Below are 19,314 nucleotides of genomic sequence, written 5' to 3'. Positions count from 1 at the left end.
TTAAGGAGTAAATTGATAGAATTACCTTATTTGATAATAGAAAGATATGTGGTTAAAACTCAATACTAGATAATTTCTCAAGATTTATAAAGAATATATAACTTAGGGCAACTTCAATAAAATCACAAAGACAAGAATGTCTTCTGTTTACTGAACATATTTTTGAGAATTCTATCAGTGTATTATAATTGTAACCAATATGAAGCTTAGATATTAGAATGAAAAAATGACAATTTATACTGATATAATCATATTCTTAGAAATGCAAGAGAATAACTTAAAATCTCTCAGAACCAATTAGCAATCTGGTGAAGTAGTTAAATATAAGTAAATATTTCAAAAGTTTTTCTTACATCAGCCTTAGTAGTAGAAGGTTTAAAAAACAAAATATAATATAAAATATATAAATAACCCTAGCAAAACATATGCAGGATCCTCTATTAGAAAAGCCATTGAAACAAATACTTACAAGTAAAGTGATATAATGTGTGAGTGTCTTTTTTTTTCTTTTTTTATACACAGGGAAGAGGAGGAAGAAGTAGATATGAAACTGGTCATGAATTGATCCCTACTAAAACCATGTGATGGGTTCATGGAAGTTCATCTCTACTTTTGTACATATCAAAAAGTTAAGAATCTTTGTGTGAAATAAATAAGATCTGAATAAATATTACTAGGTTGGAAGGCTAAAATCTTACAAAGATGTTAAGTCTTCTCAAATTAATTCATAGGTTTAATATAAACCTTAGGAAAAATCCCCAGTAGAAGTTTTTTAAACTTAAGTTTTTGAAAACTGGAAGAATAGATGATGATAAGTCATTTTGTAAAAGAGTGAATATAGACTTACCCTACTAGGTGAAATATATTCTGAAGCTATAATGATTACAGCAAGGTGAACTTGGCAAAACAATCAACAGCCGTTTGATTCAATGAATGGGATTATTTCAGAAATGGAATATCAAGTTATCTTCTTGCCTTATCCAGTCTTCTGACACTTAATTAAAATTCCTCTATTTTTCTCCTCCAGTTTATGCACTAATGCTATGTTTTTTTACAAATTATTTTCACTTTAGACTATTCCACATTTCCTGTAGTTGATATGCAGGTTTTGTACAATATTGGGTTTAATTTGGTACATCTAATGGGATAATTTGCTCATATGGAAGTCTGGTATCACTTGGAAACTTTCTCTATAGATGAATAGTTAACATGTGTCACAAAAAGATGACAAAATTCCACAAGAATAGATGGCTGGATGATATTTCCAAATACCAATATCTCCTAATTGAAAAAGACAGGTTTAACTTCCCATGTTTCTGACAGTCACTGATTACCTCAGTAACTACAGTTGTAAGAGGTGTCTGGATGGGGATTGAGATGAGGGATGAGGTGTTGCAAATTTTGTAATAAGAGGAAAGCTTCTAAAAACATATACGGACTTTCATGTAATGCAAACTGCTGAGCTGGGCTGAAGGTGCTGAATTAGCTGCTTTCGTGGTAATGATGGCCATGATTAAAGAAATATTCTCAAGCTTCTTTAAACCCAAGGAGCCCCTGTTTTTTAGATCATAAGGGATAGAAGTGGATAAGAAAGCAAGATGCTCGTTATATAAGCAAAACATATTAATCTATACTTATCAGCCTAGATATATATTAATATGCATCTCAAGAAAATTTTAAATGATTTAATATTGGCTGGTGTTTTACAAGTAATTTTTGCATTCCTAATTATGCTGGACTCTGACAGTGTGATCATATAATACTTTTAAAATATGGAAAGAAAATACCAGTAACTGATATAAGTCACCTCTGCTGCAACAGTTTCTTGACCAGCCTTTTCAGCAGTGTTCTCATTTTATCTACATTCTCCAACTCCTGCTTTTTAATCATTACATAACTAAAGAATAGTATGTTTGCTTAAAATGTTATTAACCTTTGAGTTAACTTAGGGTAGGGAGCATGTCTTTTCACTGAACACGTAGTAGTCTCTACATATTTTCAGGTTGAATGAAAGGCTGAATAAACAAATGCTTATTCCCAGTGGCAGTACTGAACAGCTGCTAATTATTAAAAATCCAGAATGTGGCATATATCAATTCTAATAAAGGAATAGATGAATTAAAGACCTTCCCACTGAAGATAGCCAAGAATCCTGGAACAAAATATAAAAACTGCATCTAATGAAAAGCCTAGAAGACCTCCACAAGACAGGGATATAAACTACTGGGAGGTACAAAGAAGGAAAGGGAACTCAGGGAGTTAAGCTAGAGATGTTCCTACTCCAGGACACTTTCAGACTCAGGACAGCCAAGACAAGAACCAGAATGGTGAGAAGGGAGGGAACAAAAATTGAGGTCCTGTGTCCACCAAGTGTGGTGACCTGGAGTATTATCACTTCTCACTAGCAGATATTCTAAAGGCTTCAGGAAACAAAATTCAAACGTATTCATTGCCATTGAGGCCAAGAAAGAAATTCCTTTTCTTGTTTGGGACACAAAGGTCTCCACCACGAAGTGGAGGTACAGGCTATACCCCAAAGATCCAGAAAAATGTCAAGCATTGGTCCTGAACTGCTAATTCCCTCAGATACCCATAAAAATGAAAATAGAGATTCCATTTTTATAAGAGAAAGATCACTTCAGGTCTCAAATTATTCCTAAGGGTAAATTTTCAAATAAAATATTAAGTAAACCACCAAAGATTATAAGGTACCTCTCTAGACAATATGAGAGCCAGGAATCACGGACACAAGAAATAATTGTTATAACACCAAAGGGAAACTAGATATTGAAGTTAACAGAAGAGATGGTAAATCTATGCTTACAGTGTTCAAGCAGATAAAAGCTAATCTTAAAAACATCAAGAACCTAGAGAAGACAGTATTTAGGTAAAAAGAATCCATTAGAAATTATAAAGCTAGAAAGACAAAATAACTCAAGATGGCTTTAGCAGCAGATTAGATACAGCTGAAGAGAAAGAGAATTTCAAGATAGGTCAGAAGAAACTGTACACAATGAAACATGGAAAGACAAAATTATGGAACATACAAAATACAGAGTAAGAAGAAAAGAAAGGAAGAAGTCTTAATATGTATTTAATTGACATGCCAGAAAAGGAGAGAGAAATGGAAGCAGGGATAATAATTACAAAACATATCAATCTACAGATTCAAGAAACCCAGTAAAGCTAATGCAAGAAAAACTAAATAAAATTCATATTTAGAACATCCTTGTTAAATAGTAGAAATATTTTTAAAGCTTGAAAATTTTAAAAGAAGCCAGAGGAAAAGTCATTTTATCATCAAAGGAATGACAATTAAATAGCAAATATTTTAACACAACAAAAGGCAAAAAGAGAAAAATTAGAAAAAGAAAAATATCACCAAAGTATTGAAAGAAAATTACTGACAGAATCTTAACACCAGCAAAAATGAAAAACATTTTTAAAGAAGCAAAATATAATATGCTACCATTTGACCCACAAGAAAATTCCTAAATGTGGTCTTCAAGAGGAAGGAAAATTATTCCGGATGGAACCTTAGAGATAAAACAAGTAAGTAAAGATATGCGCACAAAAATGCTTATAGCAAATTTTCATAAAAGCCTTGAAATAAATGCCCATCAACAATAGAATGAATAAGGAAATTGTGATATATTCACATAGAATAGTATAAAAGAATGAAAATAATCATCAGATTGTGCCACAAAATGGATAAATCTTAAAGACATAAGCTTGAGCAACAACAAAAATCCAAGCACAAGAAAATACATATTATATGATTCTATTTGTATAAAATTCAAAAACTAATATTATTTGGTATAACTACACAGCAAAACTAATAAAAGCAAGCAAGAAAGTCAGTATCAGAAAGAAACACATGAAGATCTCTGGGTTTCTGGTTATGTTCTTTATCTTAATCTGTGTGAGAATGACCTGTTCACATTATAACAAATTAAGCTGTTCATTTATTTTATGCATGTTTTCATATCTCTTATATTTCGTAATTTCAATTTTAAAGTAAAGCAAACAACTTTCAAACTCCCAACTAGCCTACCAGAGAATGAACTACCAGGGAAGACATTGAGTTCCTTTTGCAATTAACAAAACCCTCTAAATTATGATTTTCAATCAGCATAATGACCTAAAGGTATGTTTGCTGTGCAAAGGTACATGCACATGAGTGTGTACTTGTGAATTATATGCAGTTTCACATCTTGGAAGCAGGAGATTCAAGACCAGGGTACCACTTTTATTTTCTGATATTTATTCTGTAGGCATTGGGATCCCTACTTAAAAAAATAAGCTTGCTATTTTAGAGTTTTTATTTTTCTGCCCAAATCATTATTTATTATATGCCACCAACAATTTCTGTACAAATTAGGGTTTAAATACAATTACTAAAAGTCTATATAAAATCTATTTTCAACTTCTGAGCTACTTACAAAATTAGAACACTTATTCACATGGACTTGGATTAACACTTTGAATCACTATGGAACAACACATTCAGCAAAAAATTGACTCCCTGTAATATTTTGGCCATGAAGCAACAAAGCTAGAAAGCCTAATTAGAATTATCAGGTATGTTTTAAGATATCTTCCTTGGAAACCAATATGACAACTAAAATTCTGCAAAGAAAAACAAATAGAATGATTTATTCCAAGAACTCAAAAGGGCCTCAACTATCATATCAGAGTAGTGATAAAAGAGAGAAGGCCTTAAACTAGCACAGAAACAGAAAACCAAACACCACAAGTTCTCACTAGTAAGTGGGAGATAAACAATGAGAACACATGGACACAGGGAGGGGAATATCACACACCAGGGCCTGTCCTCAGGTGGGGAACAAGGGGAGGGAGAGCATTACAACAAATACCTAACTCATGCAAAGTTTAAAACCTAGATGATGGGTTGATAGGTGTAGCAAGGCACCATGGCACATGTATACCTATATATAACAAATCTGCATGCTTAGCACATGTATCCCAGAACTTAAAAATAGAAGGCCTTGTTGCCATGAGTTAATAGTAAAATAAAAGTCAAAAAAGGGCAGATACTTGGAATCCTTTAAAAATAGTAAAACCAAATTCTAGCCTACCTGAAGCAGGCGTAGCGTGCTTATTATGGCATAAATTTTTCTATTATGTTCATTCCAGACTTGCTTTTATTCCCTTAATCTTATATTTCTTCCTTTCTTAGATTTTAATTTATGTAATCTGTGTGTTGTGGGACCCTAAGCAGTTTTGTTTCAAGCTGAGATGGAAAACATTTAGTGTGTAAATAGAATCCTCTCTCTGGGATATTTTTCAACTGCTGGTCTTTATCAAATTAAAGATGACAAAAGGACACAAAGGCAGAATTTCAAATTTTTCTTTCTGGTTATTTTTTTAGCAAATCTGAAGTCCTCTGTGATGACTGGCAGAGAAGCAAAGGTTGGAGTTCCATACTGAAATAGGCTGACTGCCAAGATGAGTGAATTCTTTACCTGGGAAGGGCATTAGAGAGATTTCAACACCCTCAGGGTTCTGCACAAATAGGCAGAAAATATAAAATCCAATAATGGGCAAAACCCCAACTCATCTAAGCCAAACTGACAAAATAAATGTAGCTTAATCAGTAAGACCAGGTGGCAGCCACCCAAGAGTTTTGAAGGAACTCAAGGATAAAATTGGAAGACCATTGGGCCAAGATGCTGGATCCAACATTATAAACAGCCATTTCCGGCAAACTGGCAGATTGTGAATGCCCTTCTGTTCATTAGAAGGGGTCAAGAGAGGACCCAGGGAGCCTTAGAGAAGCAAGTATCTCTTCTACTTGTCCAGTCTCCAATAAAAGACAGCATCATTAGATACTAAAACAAAAATAACTTCCTAGGGGAAAGACAATATGGTTTCTGAAAAAGGAAACCATGAGTCACTGATTTATTATTGGTCTCTGAGGCATGTAGATAAAAGGCCAAATGCTGGGCACAACCCAGAGTCAAGATTTTTAAAGTGCCAACACGGGATGGGATGAGAGAAGGTAATGGCTACATCAAGCCATATGGATAAGACAAACAATTTCCATACCCCTTCAAAAAAATTCCTATGTATTAGCAAGAAGGGACATGCTTTGAGACTGGAAAGATCAGGATGCATGATAAAGGACATTCTACTTCACATTGTGGGTAAAAAATTTAAAACACATTGCCATTTGGTGGTATTGGAAATAGATACAGATTTAGTCACTTCAGGAAACATTTTTTAATTGAGAATTAACTGAGGCTTGGGTTTATACTCAGTAGTGGATCAATAGTGGTGAGTGAGACCCATTCTGTCCTCAAGTAGCTCCCAGTGTACTACACAGATGATTCTAAGACCTGTGGTGCCCAGTTCGAGCCCTGCATTAGGGCCGGTGCACATTTATGACTAGGTGGTAACTGATGATTGAGATCAGATAGTACAATTACGTAACACATCTCTTGGGGCCCCAGTCAGCAATAGAAGCAATATACTGAGCTGTATGGGGCATGGATCTAAAGCAAAATGCAAATCCGCTTGTTAAAACGAATGGCAATGGTAATACCAACAAATAAATCCTAAAAATGTTATTGGTTTGTTTGGTGGAGAAATAGATAATGGATTCTGAACACATGAGGCTCTTAACATTATTATCCCTTTATCTTATAGAGAAAGAAAGCAGAAATGACAGGTGTTTGTGATTACTGATGAAATCATGTTTTTTAATGTGATGCACCTACAAAGCTTCATGGAAAGAATTAAAAAGAGTATTTACCAAACAGGAATTGAATGAGTTCTCTCTGTTTGATTCTCAACCTTGCCGAAAGGTCTGGGAAGAATTTCCTGAGCTCAAGAAAGAACAGCCCAGACAGAATGATTTTGGCAGCATGAAGCACAAGAGATTGATCTCTCTCCTACAAGTCAAATGCTTCTCTTTTCTAAACAGTTTTAAACACCTACCTTCCCCTTTTTCTGCTACATTAGCTGGTAGGCTGTCATTCTAAAGAAATTTATAATGTACCTGTACAGAAAGAATGTGAGTGTTCCCTGGCAGGAGAGAAAAAAATTTCTTTGATCAGATTGTTCAGTATTTTCAAACCATCTAATGGCATTTCCATAGGAGCTCTATGAAGAAAAGCAAGAGCTAGGAAAGACATCCCCACAAAAGCAGATTCGGTTTGTTCTAGTTTCTCTGATTTAAAAGAAAAATGTATTTTCTTTCCTTTTTCTCTTTACTTGCACACTTTTTAACTGGCATGTAATAATTGTCATTTGTAATAGCAATCATTCAGAACAGAAACGAAAATGGGGCTAAGTAACCTGCTTCTCAGGTATATTTTCCAGCAAAAATTGTCTTTTCCTGGTGACCACACTGGGAAATGACATTAGTCTCCTTTTTTTTTCTTTACATTTCACTGTGTGGCTCAGCACATCCTCAATAACTATGTGTTGAATGACTATCCCACTCTTTTTTTTTTTCCTGCTACTCCTTCTCCAAAAATAAAAGTGGGGGGCGGGGAGGGTCGATATTCTGAGCCTCCTCTAGAATGAAGATGAAAGGAAAGAAAAAGCATTGCAAGCTTATCTCCAAGGCCTCACATTTAAAACCTAGGTAATTTACAATTGTGTGTCAATACGCTGAGCCAAAGAAGATCCCTGAGAAGGAGGTATAAAATGTCAATAGATAAAATTAGAAGGAAAATGTTTGCATCTATGTCAGTAAGTGTACAAATGTCTTGCCTATCAAATTGACAAAACTATGCCTGTGATGTCAACGGTTAGAACACAAACATATGCATGCACACACATATGCACATATATACTCATACTCTGCTAATGAGAATGTAAATGCTTTTGAAGAAAGATTAGGAAACCTGAATTTAAAAAGCATTATGAAAGCTAACTATTGCTCTTCCACTTGTAGGGATTTATGCTAAAGGAATACTAAAGGATGTGCAAAAAGATTTAGTCTCAAAGATGGCAACCAAATTTGTAATAGGCAAAAATTAAAATCATCTGATTGGTCAGCAATAAGAGGTTGTCCAAGTTAATTATAATATATCAAAATGATAGGACTTTATGCAGCTATTAAAATTGTAATAGCCTCCATATTGACATGGAACAGTTTTCATAATTTTGTTAAATAGAAAATGCATGTTAAAAGCAAGATATACTGCAAATTTTATAGATGAGGTATGGTGTGCACATATACATTTAAATGTAGGTATACATTGGGAAATACATAAAGGGCACCTTCAGATATCAGTATTCTATGTTCCTTTTACTTCAACTTTCTTTTTGTCTGAATTTTCAGACTCATTGGATGATGAACATGAATTACTTCTAAAATAAAAATATTAAGGATGAACATGATTTTTTAAAAATACATACTGTCAGCACAGTCTAAAAACAAAAAGTAAAAAAATTCACTTTTCTGTAGCAGCTAGGTTCAACAAAAAGGCATTGTGAGTTCAAATTGAATGATAATGGTAGGTAGAAATAAAGAGGAATCATTTATACTTAAGGCCATCTGATTAGCATGTTTCATGTTCTTATACCTGTTTTTTAAACTAAAAAATCTGTCTCATAAACACTAAAAATCAAAAATCTGATACTGACATTTTCTCCATCTATGCAACTGATTCTTAGAATATATTGCCTTTTATTTTAGATCAAAGCATCAAAACTGTCTTTGATTCAAAACAGCCACGCAAATCCCGCATTTACCTCTGAAGTCAACCTATTTATAATCACAGGTTTTTTTTTTTTTTAAATCCCTGATTTTCTTTTTATTCCTGTGATTCAAAGAGGGTTAGTGATAGTACAACTTAGAGAGTAACAGATGTGCTTTGTTCCTGAAGCAGTCCTATTTACTAACACAGGAAATCAAAAATGCAAAAACTACCAGTCAATCAGGAAAACAGCATTGTGGATGTCAGGGCTTTGTAGGTACAAATTGGGGAATTAGTTTTTTCCATGAACAGCAGTATATTTACTAAGTAATTTACTTTCTTTTAAACTAGAGTTATCCTCTTACATCAACAGAAGAACCAATTAAAATCACTATTCATCAATTATTGTCCTAACACAAGCCCTAGGCAATAGAGCTTATCAACTATAATTTTAATCATGGTATCTTGGAGTTTTCAAAAGGAATAATTTGGGGTGAGGGAAAAATTCAAATTCTTAGTTACTGCTGACATGAAGGCAGATACTTCTGAGGATGGTTAATGTATTTAATCAACCATTCAGTTTTTAAGTAGATATTTTTTCCCCCCCTTTTCAGTGAATACTTGCTAGGCACTGACAACACAGTGGTGAATATAATGACGTTCTTTCTCCTCATGTAGCTTACATTCTAGTGGGAGAGAATATTACATGAAAAATCGTAATTACAAATAGTAATTATACACTCTATTATGCAAATAGTAACTATAAGCACTTTAAAGGAGAGGAACAGAGTCTGAGAAACAACACTGGGGAGGTGCCAGTTTATCCTGGTAAGTCTGGGGACTCTTCAAAGAAGAGGGTGACAATAAGCTGTTGCATGAAGGATGAAAGTCAACTCACATGCCTCACAGTTTGTATGGCTCAGAACAGTTATCCAAAATATAGCACCTTGGAAGTCACTCTCTGATCTCCTCTCACCTTCCCTGAAACATGGTCAGAAATAATTTGACCTACCTCCCCTAAAAGGAGGCTGTTAAGACTCTCATTCTGGAGGGGTCCTACCCCATGCCTGGAAGTCAAGAAGATTGGACAAACAGGCCCTGCAAAGTCCCCCCTGCCAGCTTATGACCATACTTCTGCATGATTGTCCAGAAAAATAGTTTTCCCTAGGCCTTTGGATCTCCATCTCTGCAGGTTCTTGTTTCCCATAAAATTTTGGTTAAATAAGTTATGCTTTTCTTTTGTCAATGTCTTTTGTTATAGGGAAGTCAGCCATGAACCTTGCAAATGGGGTAAGGAAAAGAGATGACTTTTTCTCTCCTACATGTTCTTCCCTGTTTGGTTAGCATCACTCTTTCTGATCTTCCCACCATCTCCCTGTTCATTCTGACTCAGCCTTCATGGGGAATCCTTCCTCTTCTATCTAATCTCTAAATCCTGAAGTTTTTCAGGGCTAAGTTCTAGGCCTTATTTTCTTCTAATTCCAAAGATCCTCCCAAGGCATCTAACCCATTCCTATGACCTCAGATATCATCTATGTGTTAACAATTCTGTAATAGACTTTACCAGTCCAGACTTCTTTTCTTAGATTTGGGTCCATATGCCAACTTCCTATGTGACTTCCTCACTTGAATATACCTCATAAGAACCTCAAATTTAGTATGAGCAGCACTAAAAGGTATTTCACTCTCAACTCTTTTTCCTCCAGTGATCTTTATCTTCCTAAATGGAATCATTCATTCAGTTGCTGTATCAGTAATCAGGATGATTACATGACACCTGTTTCTCTCTCAGCTCCCATAATTGATAATTGATAATAATTGATAATTCAGCCCTGTCTAATTGATAGCTAAAATGTATACTGAATTTCACATTTTCCCATCTCTCTTGCCATCAACTCTGGCATAGATACTACAAGCCTTTTTCTTAGTCTTCCATCTATTCTTGTTCCCCTCCAATTCATTGTCCTAAATGAAAATCTTTTCCAATAACACTTAGTTCTTCTGTTGTTCTAAAGATCAAGTCTAAAATCATCACAATGGTCTCTAAGACCCTTCATGATCTATCCAATGCTTAATCCTTTAGTCTCATTATGTCAATCTTCACATTATTCTCTATGCCTCAGCCAAAATAGGCTTTTTTCAGTTTCTAAAATAATTTTTTTAAAAAGGACGTTCCTTTCTTAAAGAATTTTCACATGATGTTCCTTCCACCTGAAACATCACCTGCTGTGTATTACTGACCTACTATACTCTTCTCTGTATCAGACAAGGGTGCATTTGGCTGCAACTAACAGATTACCCAATGGAGATGGTTTCAGTAGTAAGAAAATTTAATTTTAACCACTTGATATCACAAAGTCTGAAAGGAGTCACGTTTTGGGGGTGCAACATTTCAAAATTACCCCAAACCAAGACCTTCCCTTTGTTTCTGTCATTCTGTGCATATTAATTTTTTAAATTTAGGGTAATTGCCTTATGGTAACAACCCATATATCATGTCTGATGCAACTGCATTCAAGGTAGAAAAAAAAAAATGAGAGAAGAATGCTCTCATATAAAATTATTCTCAAGGTCCTCATCACATTTCCCTACATCATATTAGACATAACTATGTCATAGAAACTGCAGGGGAGGCTAGTTAGGCAAATATTGGGAGATGGGCAAGAAGAGAAGGAGGCTGGAATGCCTGTTGATTTTTACAATCAACAGAGTCTGACATTCATTAGTGCACTTATCAAAACAGCAGTTAAAAAATTAAATATCTGCATTTTGTTCATTGTCTTCCCTGTTGAGATTATAAGCTCTTTGACTCTGAGGAATATGTCTGTCTGATTCAATGCTATAAGAGCCAAGAATCGCACAGTGTCAAGCCTACACAGATCATTTATGCTGACTGGTGGAATGAATTAATGATATGGAAGAGAAAAACAGGCAGAAACCAGGTACAAAAGAGATAGAAAACTGCCAACACAAAACTTAAACTGATTGCCATATCTCATATCTCATGGTTTAGCTTTCTATTCCATTTAAATTGAAAACGGTCTTTTCATTAAAAAAAAATTGGCAACTTTTTGAAAGTGCTCAGTTCTTTGCACAGTGAATAGAATTCCCCTAACCTCTTAATTCATGCCATGAAAATAGACATGGGTATTATTGTCACAAGATTCAGGAATGAATTCTTTAAAATTAAAAAAAAACCCTGTTAAGGAGTTATATGATCCAGAAAAATTTAAATTGCCTCAAGTACAGAAATGTAATTCAGTTGTTGGCTAAATTACTCAAATATCAGTTAATAAGAAAAGTGTATGAAAGCTAGAAAGTTATTTAAGAGTAGTCATAAAATTTTTAGTCTAAGTTCTCCACTCCTTAGCGTATCACACCAACAGATAAGTTTGTCATTCAGATTGGCCGATTTAGGTAGAAAGCAAATGTAAAATACCTCACTCATAAAGGATGCTTGATACATTTTTGTTCTTATACCTAGACCAAAAGAAAACTTGGGTTTATTCCTATCTCTGTCCCATCCTAAATGTGTACCTATGGGCAAGTTGATTACATTCTTTGGTTCACAATCAATATAGTAATCTTAAACTACCTTTTAGTTACAAATACAGTCACACCACAATTTTAAAACTTAAATTTAAAGGTTAAATGGTATTGAATACATTCAACTATATCCAACCTAATAAAACATTAAGGAACTGATTCATATTTCTGGTAGTGTCTATTTCTATAGAAGCAAAACCTGTTCCTAGTTTCTGATGGACAGTCTGTTTGATCATGTCGAAACGCGCAGGGCACTAACATATAAATATCACAATTTCTTTAAAAAGTTGTAAATAGCTACACATGCAAGACTAGGTTTCAAGTTGTAAAAATAGTTTTCATTTCAAATAAAATTCCTTAAAAACAGAAAATGACTTTAACATTGGCAAAGGGAGTCCCCTAAGAAAAAAATGTAAACAGATGGCTGAGAAAGATCACCCACATGCTGAACACAGATCTTGAGGAGGCATTTCTAAGAATGAAGTAGCACTTCCCAGCCTGGGCCACTTCCCACAAGGATCCTTATTTAACCCATGGAAAACAGAGTTTATACCTCCGGCCAAGAGGAGCCTCAACTTTTTTCCCACTTGCCTCACAGTGATCCAGACAAGTTTCCAAATCTCCCTAGCATTCCAAAAGAAGCTAAGTACCAACCACTTGGGATGAACAATCCCCTAATAAATTAGTGTTCTAAGATCAGCCCTGAACAAATGTCTTCCCATATAAACAGGCTGTTAAGCCCTAGCTAAGCGTATTAAGTATTCAATTTAATGTATGACACACATCTGTTCCACTTTCTCAGTGAGCAGAAGTTTCAAGATAACTTAAATCCCAGACTTAATCAAGGAGAAAAAAAATCTTGGCAATGTTTAAAACTGAGTTTTAAAATATAATCCAAATGAGGGTGAGAGAGAGACCATTCTGCTGTAACTAATGAGATTATATAATACCTAAATCAAATCCACAAAATTACCTGAGCAAAATCACTAAATATTTTATCTAGGCTTATTTGTCTTTCATTTAGAGACCATCAACATTTCCCAAAGACCTTCAATTTACACCTCACCCAAGTCGCCAAGAGATGAGCAAAAATGAAGCCCTTGGCAAGCACAGTGACTTAACCTCCTTGAAGCCCAAAGACCACAAGAGGAAAACTTACAGATTTGTCTTTCACAAGGAGAGCACAGCACTGGATCCCAGCCATCAGCATCTTGTGTGGGTTCCAGGCCACAGAGTCAGCCCTATTTTTTAAAAAAAGGGACAGAGTAGGGAGAGGACTCAATTAGTTTCTACAGGCAATGGAATACTATCATTATCAATATCTGCATTCAGTACTCATACACAGTTTACTCTTCTCTAGAACTCCTTATCTGAGTGGTTTAAGGAATTTGGAGGGTTTTTTTGTTGTTGTTTAAGGAAAACAATTACTTTGTTTTTTCCCATTTTCAAAATATCACTTAGTCCAAAGAGATCCCTTTGCCTGACAAAAGTTGGCTGTACACCAGGAAACTACATTTACCTGTGGATGCCATGCAGAAGCTTGCGGTGCTTCCTCGACATCAAAGCTGAGCCACCCCAAGAAGCCTGTTGAGATATTTACAGTACCAAAACAATGTTATTTCAATGCTATTTGTTTACCAGTGGGTTGTCATAGAAAACCCTCAGTGATGACCTCAATCTGCATTATTTGATATTTCATGTTATGTCATGTTAACTAATTTGTACCCCAGGAAATTCTGATCACTGGCTCTACTCAGGCAACCAGAACCTCATCACAATAGATGGGCCCTCACTGACCCTTAGAATTATAAATTCACACATCATAAATTGGTATATTAACCAACTGAGCTATGTGTGGATGAAGAGGTTCAAAGTCCATGCCCTCTTGAAGCTTAGACTCTAACATAGACAACATCTTCACAATGCTAACATTTTGCTATTCAGTGTATGATGAGACATGGGCTAAGGACTAGCATTCTATATAATGAATGAGGCATATTATTGACAAGGTAGAATAGAAGGCCAACAAGGATGAGCTAGGCGGAAATATCTGTTAATGAAAAATTAGATCATTTTAGCTAAATGGCTTTCAGAAATATCTGCAAATGAAACAAGGACAAATGAGAGAGAGGGCAAGCTTGGGACATAAGGAAGTTATCCACCAGAGAAGTAAATTTTGTGAGCAAAGGAGAGGGGAGCTCAGATAAAATCCTGTAGTCAACAGGTCTGGAGCAAAGGGAGAAAAATTGATGTAAGAAATACAAAAGTCAGTATGCTTCTTGAAAATGGTACAGACAAATTTTAATTTGTAGGACATTAAAGGATAACTGTATTGAGAGAATTTGAAGGGTCTAGCTTAGGCTGTATTGAATGCTTTCCAAGTTTATTTAAACCTTACAGCATTCCATTTGGAATGGAATTATGATCACTTCCACTTTTTATAAAGTTCAGAGGTGTTCAGGTAAATTGTCCAAGGTCTCGCCAATGACAAAAATCAGATCTGAGATTCAAAGCCCATTCTCTTGTCATGTTAACATCATTACTTAAGGAAGGTGACAATTTGGCCAAACTGGGGAGTATAGCATGCAGAATGAGGGTGACAGAGATGCTTTAGGAAATAGTTAAGTTCAGGAGTTTCTTAGGATGTAGCAACTATGGAATTTAAAGGCATAGGTAGACCTTAATATCATGTAGAAAGAAGTGGCATGGTTGTATTGCACCACAGATATGGAAGATAAAGAAAATGAAGTATCTCCACGATCCTCAGAGTATTACAAAGTCTGGGCCCATTGGTAGCCAATAACAAGAAAGTACAGCACAAGCAACTTTGTGGCCTTAAATCCTGCTTAAAAACAACTTTCATTGACAGCTGAGACTAGGGTGAAGTGAATGAGTCAGGGTGCATAATTCAAGGAGGAACTCAGTCTCAGAGCTGGACTCTTGCAAGGTCCTAAGAGTGAATGCTTCTTAAAATTTGAGCCCTGCCAACCCCACTGGCCTCATATTAGCACCAGCCTTGTCCCATGGACTAGAGTCTCCATGGGGTCCCCAGAGGCCTGTGAGCTCTGATGTGTTTCAAGGGTGTTGTGTGTTCAAATCCCAAAGATTCCCAGGTAAAGAGTTAGTAACTTGGCATTATCAGTCAAGTTCCCTTCCTGATGCATTTCCTCCCTTACTTGGATTCACAATGGACCATGTGTGACTAAGGCTGAGCCACAAAGGCAAATGCTCTCAGCATCTAGGAAAATATTATCCCAGCCTACAACTGAGGATCTCCAGATCTGGATTTTGAGAACTTGGTCCTTGCAAATATTAAAATGAGTTACATATCACATTTTTCTTGACTTTCATTACATATCCTAAATCACCTACTTTTCTCACTTCTCTTATCCCCCAACCTCTCTAAGAACCTATCAGTGACAACTACAGGAAGGATTAATTGGTCCAGTCAGCCACACCTGTTTGCTCACTCACCCTTTCCACCTGCCTCATACCCTACACTTCTACTCCTTCATGCTCCCTGAGCTAGCCTCTGCCTCCACTCCTCCTCCAAAAAGGTAAATAATCTCCCAATTCTAGTGAACTGGATTTAAGCTTTGAAATCACAGGAGCTCTTTCAAGGCATTAGTTCACCACTTTACAAAGTACTTTGGCAGGGTTAGGAACAGCTCATCCATAAATTTATTCCTCAAAAAAAAAAAAAAAAAAAAACACCCCTGATGTAAATGCCCTACTTTAATTTGCTGCACTCTAATTCCTAACTCCAGAACCTGTGAAATTAAATGATGGAGTTCGGCTTTCCATCTCAATAAAGACTGTCATTTATTAAGCTGTTACTATATGTGAGGCACCACGGTATATCATTTTATATATATTTGTCTTTAATTACTTAATAAATTAATAGTAGAACCAATCCTGAAAGGGAAGTGAAGGCAAGAATGGAATTGAGATTTGGCAGCCTCTAAAGCCCATGATTTAAATATGTTTGCTGCCTTCTATGGGACTTGGAATGAAGAATGGGTGAGAGAATAGGAAGCTTTGTTGGGAATGAGAGGCTTTCCAGCAGCTACAACCTCTGATTTAAAGAAGAGCTAGACCAGCCCGACATTTTGTTCTCAGACAGAAGCTAGCATAACAATTGCCCTCACGAAGGAAGAACAGTACTGGAAGTAAAAGAGTCTAATAAAACTAGTTTTTCTTATTTGGTTGTTTAAAAACGCATTATATTACCAAATTTGAAGACACTATCAAATGTAAGCATCCCCATTTTTTGTGTACTACTAATAAAAATTGACATCAAAATACCAATTTTGGAGTTGTTAAAATTTTTTTAAATAAGTGCATCTTAGAATTTAATAAAACATGGCATGTATGCAGAGCAGCATGGTTTTACTGAAAACCCAGAAGAACAAGTAAATGTCTTTTCACTTTTAAAAAGAGATAAATACCAGTTTTTAATATTTTAAAGAAGCTTTAAAATGCCCTTTAGAAGATTTCCAACAGGTCAAAGCAATTATTGCAATTTGTTAATATTTTCTCTTTAATAAAGTACCTATGGCATATGAAATTTCTTCAAGATAAGCTACATGTTCCTGTAATAACATTTTATTTATTTGACACCCACAATACTAAAGGATGGGTAAACAATGTCTTTAATAAGCCAGATAGGCTAGTGTCAAATTTAATCTAATATTATAGGCATTTGCCAGATGCATACTATGCACAAATAGGATAATTTGGTGTGGTTTACATTCCCTTATAAAGATGTTTTCTTCAAAGACTCAACCTCTAATTTTTAGAAAACCTAAAGAGCTTTTCATTCATAAATCACAATTTTCTCTAAGCCCCATAAATCTCTTAATGTCACTCCCAATTTAAAAGCTGCTGTGGTTACTGTTTTACATAAACTATTTACTTTTCTCTGTTTTATACAAACTACATAAACTATATAATCCATATGTGATATTTCTTTTATGAGAGTACAATATTTAGGTAGAACTGCTGATGTATTTGATTTTTCCCCTTATTTTCACAGTTACAAAAATGCTCACTTCATATTATCTTTTAGGATATAATGTATTGTTATGCTTCTAAGTCTATAAAAATCAATAAGATAAAAGTTGTAATATGAACAGATACAAATGCTAAAATCCCATTAAGAAGTCACAGATAATCTACCTGAAGTATTGCCATTGGCATACTAATAGAAGCAATAACTCTAATAAAATTTATACTACTGTTGCTTTTACAAATGTTAGTATTCAGTTAATGTAAACTTTGAATCATATCACAGACACTCTACTATGTGATATGATTTGATTGAAATAAACACTTTGAAAGCATAAAATCATCTAAACTACAAAATTGTGTGGGTATATCCCCCAAATGCTGTTTGCTTTTGTTCAGCAAGTCAAAAAATATTTGTTCTGCCAAGGAGGATCTGAAACTATCACTTACCAGAGGAAAGCTCCTAAAACACCATGTGCAATTGCCTCTTTGGTTAGAATCAAACTAACTGCTGGTTTCACACAAAAAAATTAATTTTAAAAAAGAAAATTAAAAAGCTCAACAAGTGTTCATAGTTGGCTGAATTCAGCATTCTAACCTGGGATAAGTAGAATTTTTAAAGTTACCTTTGATTTAAGGAAATATGTATTTTGAATAACCGCAGGACTTACAAAAATTATTTAAAAAGCTAATCCTTTGTTAGAAAATAATGAAGAGTATATTATCCCAACCCCCCTCAAATAATTATCTGATAGATCCAGAGAGAACTTGCTTTAGTTATAGCATGCAATTATGCATTGTAGCTTTTGCATTTTCCAGCTGTTTGGAATCATAATTTTAGAGCTAGAAGATACTTTACAGCCCACATCTACCATCCCCCCTCTTTACAAATGAAGAAATTGAAATCCAAAAGGCTAAGATTGCAATGAAGAAGAGGCAGATGAGAATCTCAAAACAAAGTCTCGCGGCTCCCTAATCTAAAATGTGTCCCTTACACCAGGCTTCTTCAATGACAGTAGATTTGAGGACCAAAGATGGCTCATGGGAGTAAAAGAAGCAAAATGGAATCCAGAAAACTAAAACAAAATTTACACAAACTCATGGAATCTTCTCATTTATACTTTACAGAAAGTGGCATACTTATTTCCCCCAATTTGAAACACACAGAAATAAAAGCGTTGGGGACTCCACATCTAGTTTCTGAGAGTAAGAAAAATTTCTACCAAGGCTACAAAAAGACCAAAGGTTAAACAGGTACGTACACATAAATGAACTTACGTCTACATGAAGCCAGAGGCTGTGCCTCTCACAGATGTCTGCTATTTCATCCAGAGGGTCAAAAGCTCCCAACACAGTTGTACCAGAAGTGGCACAGACAAGAAACGGTGCTGCCCCCTGTAAGAAGGATCCACACACATAGAATTGTCACCGTCATCACTAAATTTGTCCTGTAATAGCTGGAAAATATAAAGGGTTATGCATCCAGAGAGTTATTTGGTTTCTTTGGAGGTAGTCATTAATTCAATGGGTGTCATTGATTCAATGACATTAATTCAATGGGTGTCATTGATTCAATGACATTAATTCAATGGCAATAGCATTTTCTGTCCCAATAGCATTTTGTCCCAATAGCATTTTCTGTCCCAGCTCAGTACATCTTCAGTATTATTCTGTCTTTTGTAATGTTTTGTTCTATCAATTGTCCAGATAGAAATTTAATAACTTCAGCTGCAACAGCAAACTGACATTTTATATGACTCCTAATTTCTTCCTGAAAAAAGTACATTTAGCCTCCATTGTGCCATCATTGTCACCTTCTCTAAAAAAAAAAAAAAAAAAAAAAAAAAATGGAAGACAGAGCTCCCAGAGTAAACCATGCAGGCCTGTTTGCTTATCTCCTTGTAAAGTAAGTGCAGTTATAAAACAAAGAATGTAGAATATTCTCAGGTAAAAATTCAGCATCAGAGAAGATAAGGCAACCTCACTGGGATACATTCTCCAAAATAGGTGCTGCAACAGAGAAATCCATTGGCATGTGCTGGAAAAGAAAATCTGTCACTTCTATCATGGTTATTCCTCCTCACATAGC

At 35.2% G+C, this 19,314-nt stretch overlaps 1 protein-coding gene across 1 annotated transcript in view; it reads right to left on the bottom strand.

The window, feature by feature from the left end:
• Positions 1 to 19,314, bottom strand: part of GADL1 (glutamate decarboxylase like 1) — a 166,335-nt gene that overhangs the window by 92,124 nt on the left and 54,897 nt on the right. Inside the window, exons 9-11 of the mRNA XM_063722158.1 lie at positions 18,504 to 18,620; positions 13,738 to 13,802; positions 13,378 to 13,459 (exon numbers count right to left, since the gene is read on the bottom strand). Coding sequence (XP_063578228.1) covers positions 13,378 to 13,459; positions 13,738 to 13,802; positions 18,504 to 18,620 — 264 coding nt within the window. The remainder of the gene's footprint in view (positions 1 to 13,377; positions 13,460 to 13,737; positions 13,803 to 18,503; positions 18,621 to 19,314) is intronic.

This window comes from Pongo abelii, chromosome 2 (assembly GCF_028885655.2).
Source record: "Pongo abelii isolate AG06213 chromosome 2, NHGRI_mPonAbe1-v2.0_pri, whole genome shotgun sequence".
Classification (NCBI taxonomy): Eukaryota; Metazoa; Chordata; class Mammalia; order Primates; family Hominidae; genus Pongo; species Pongo abelii.
Note: the sequence above shows the minus strand (reverse complement) of the source record. Positions and strands in the feature narration are given on the sequence as shown.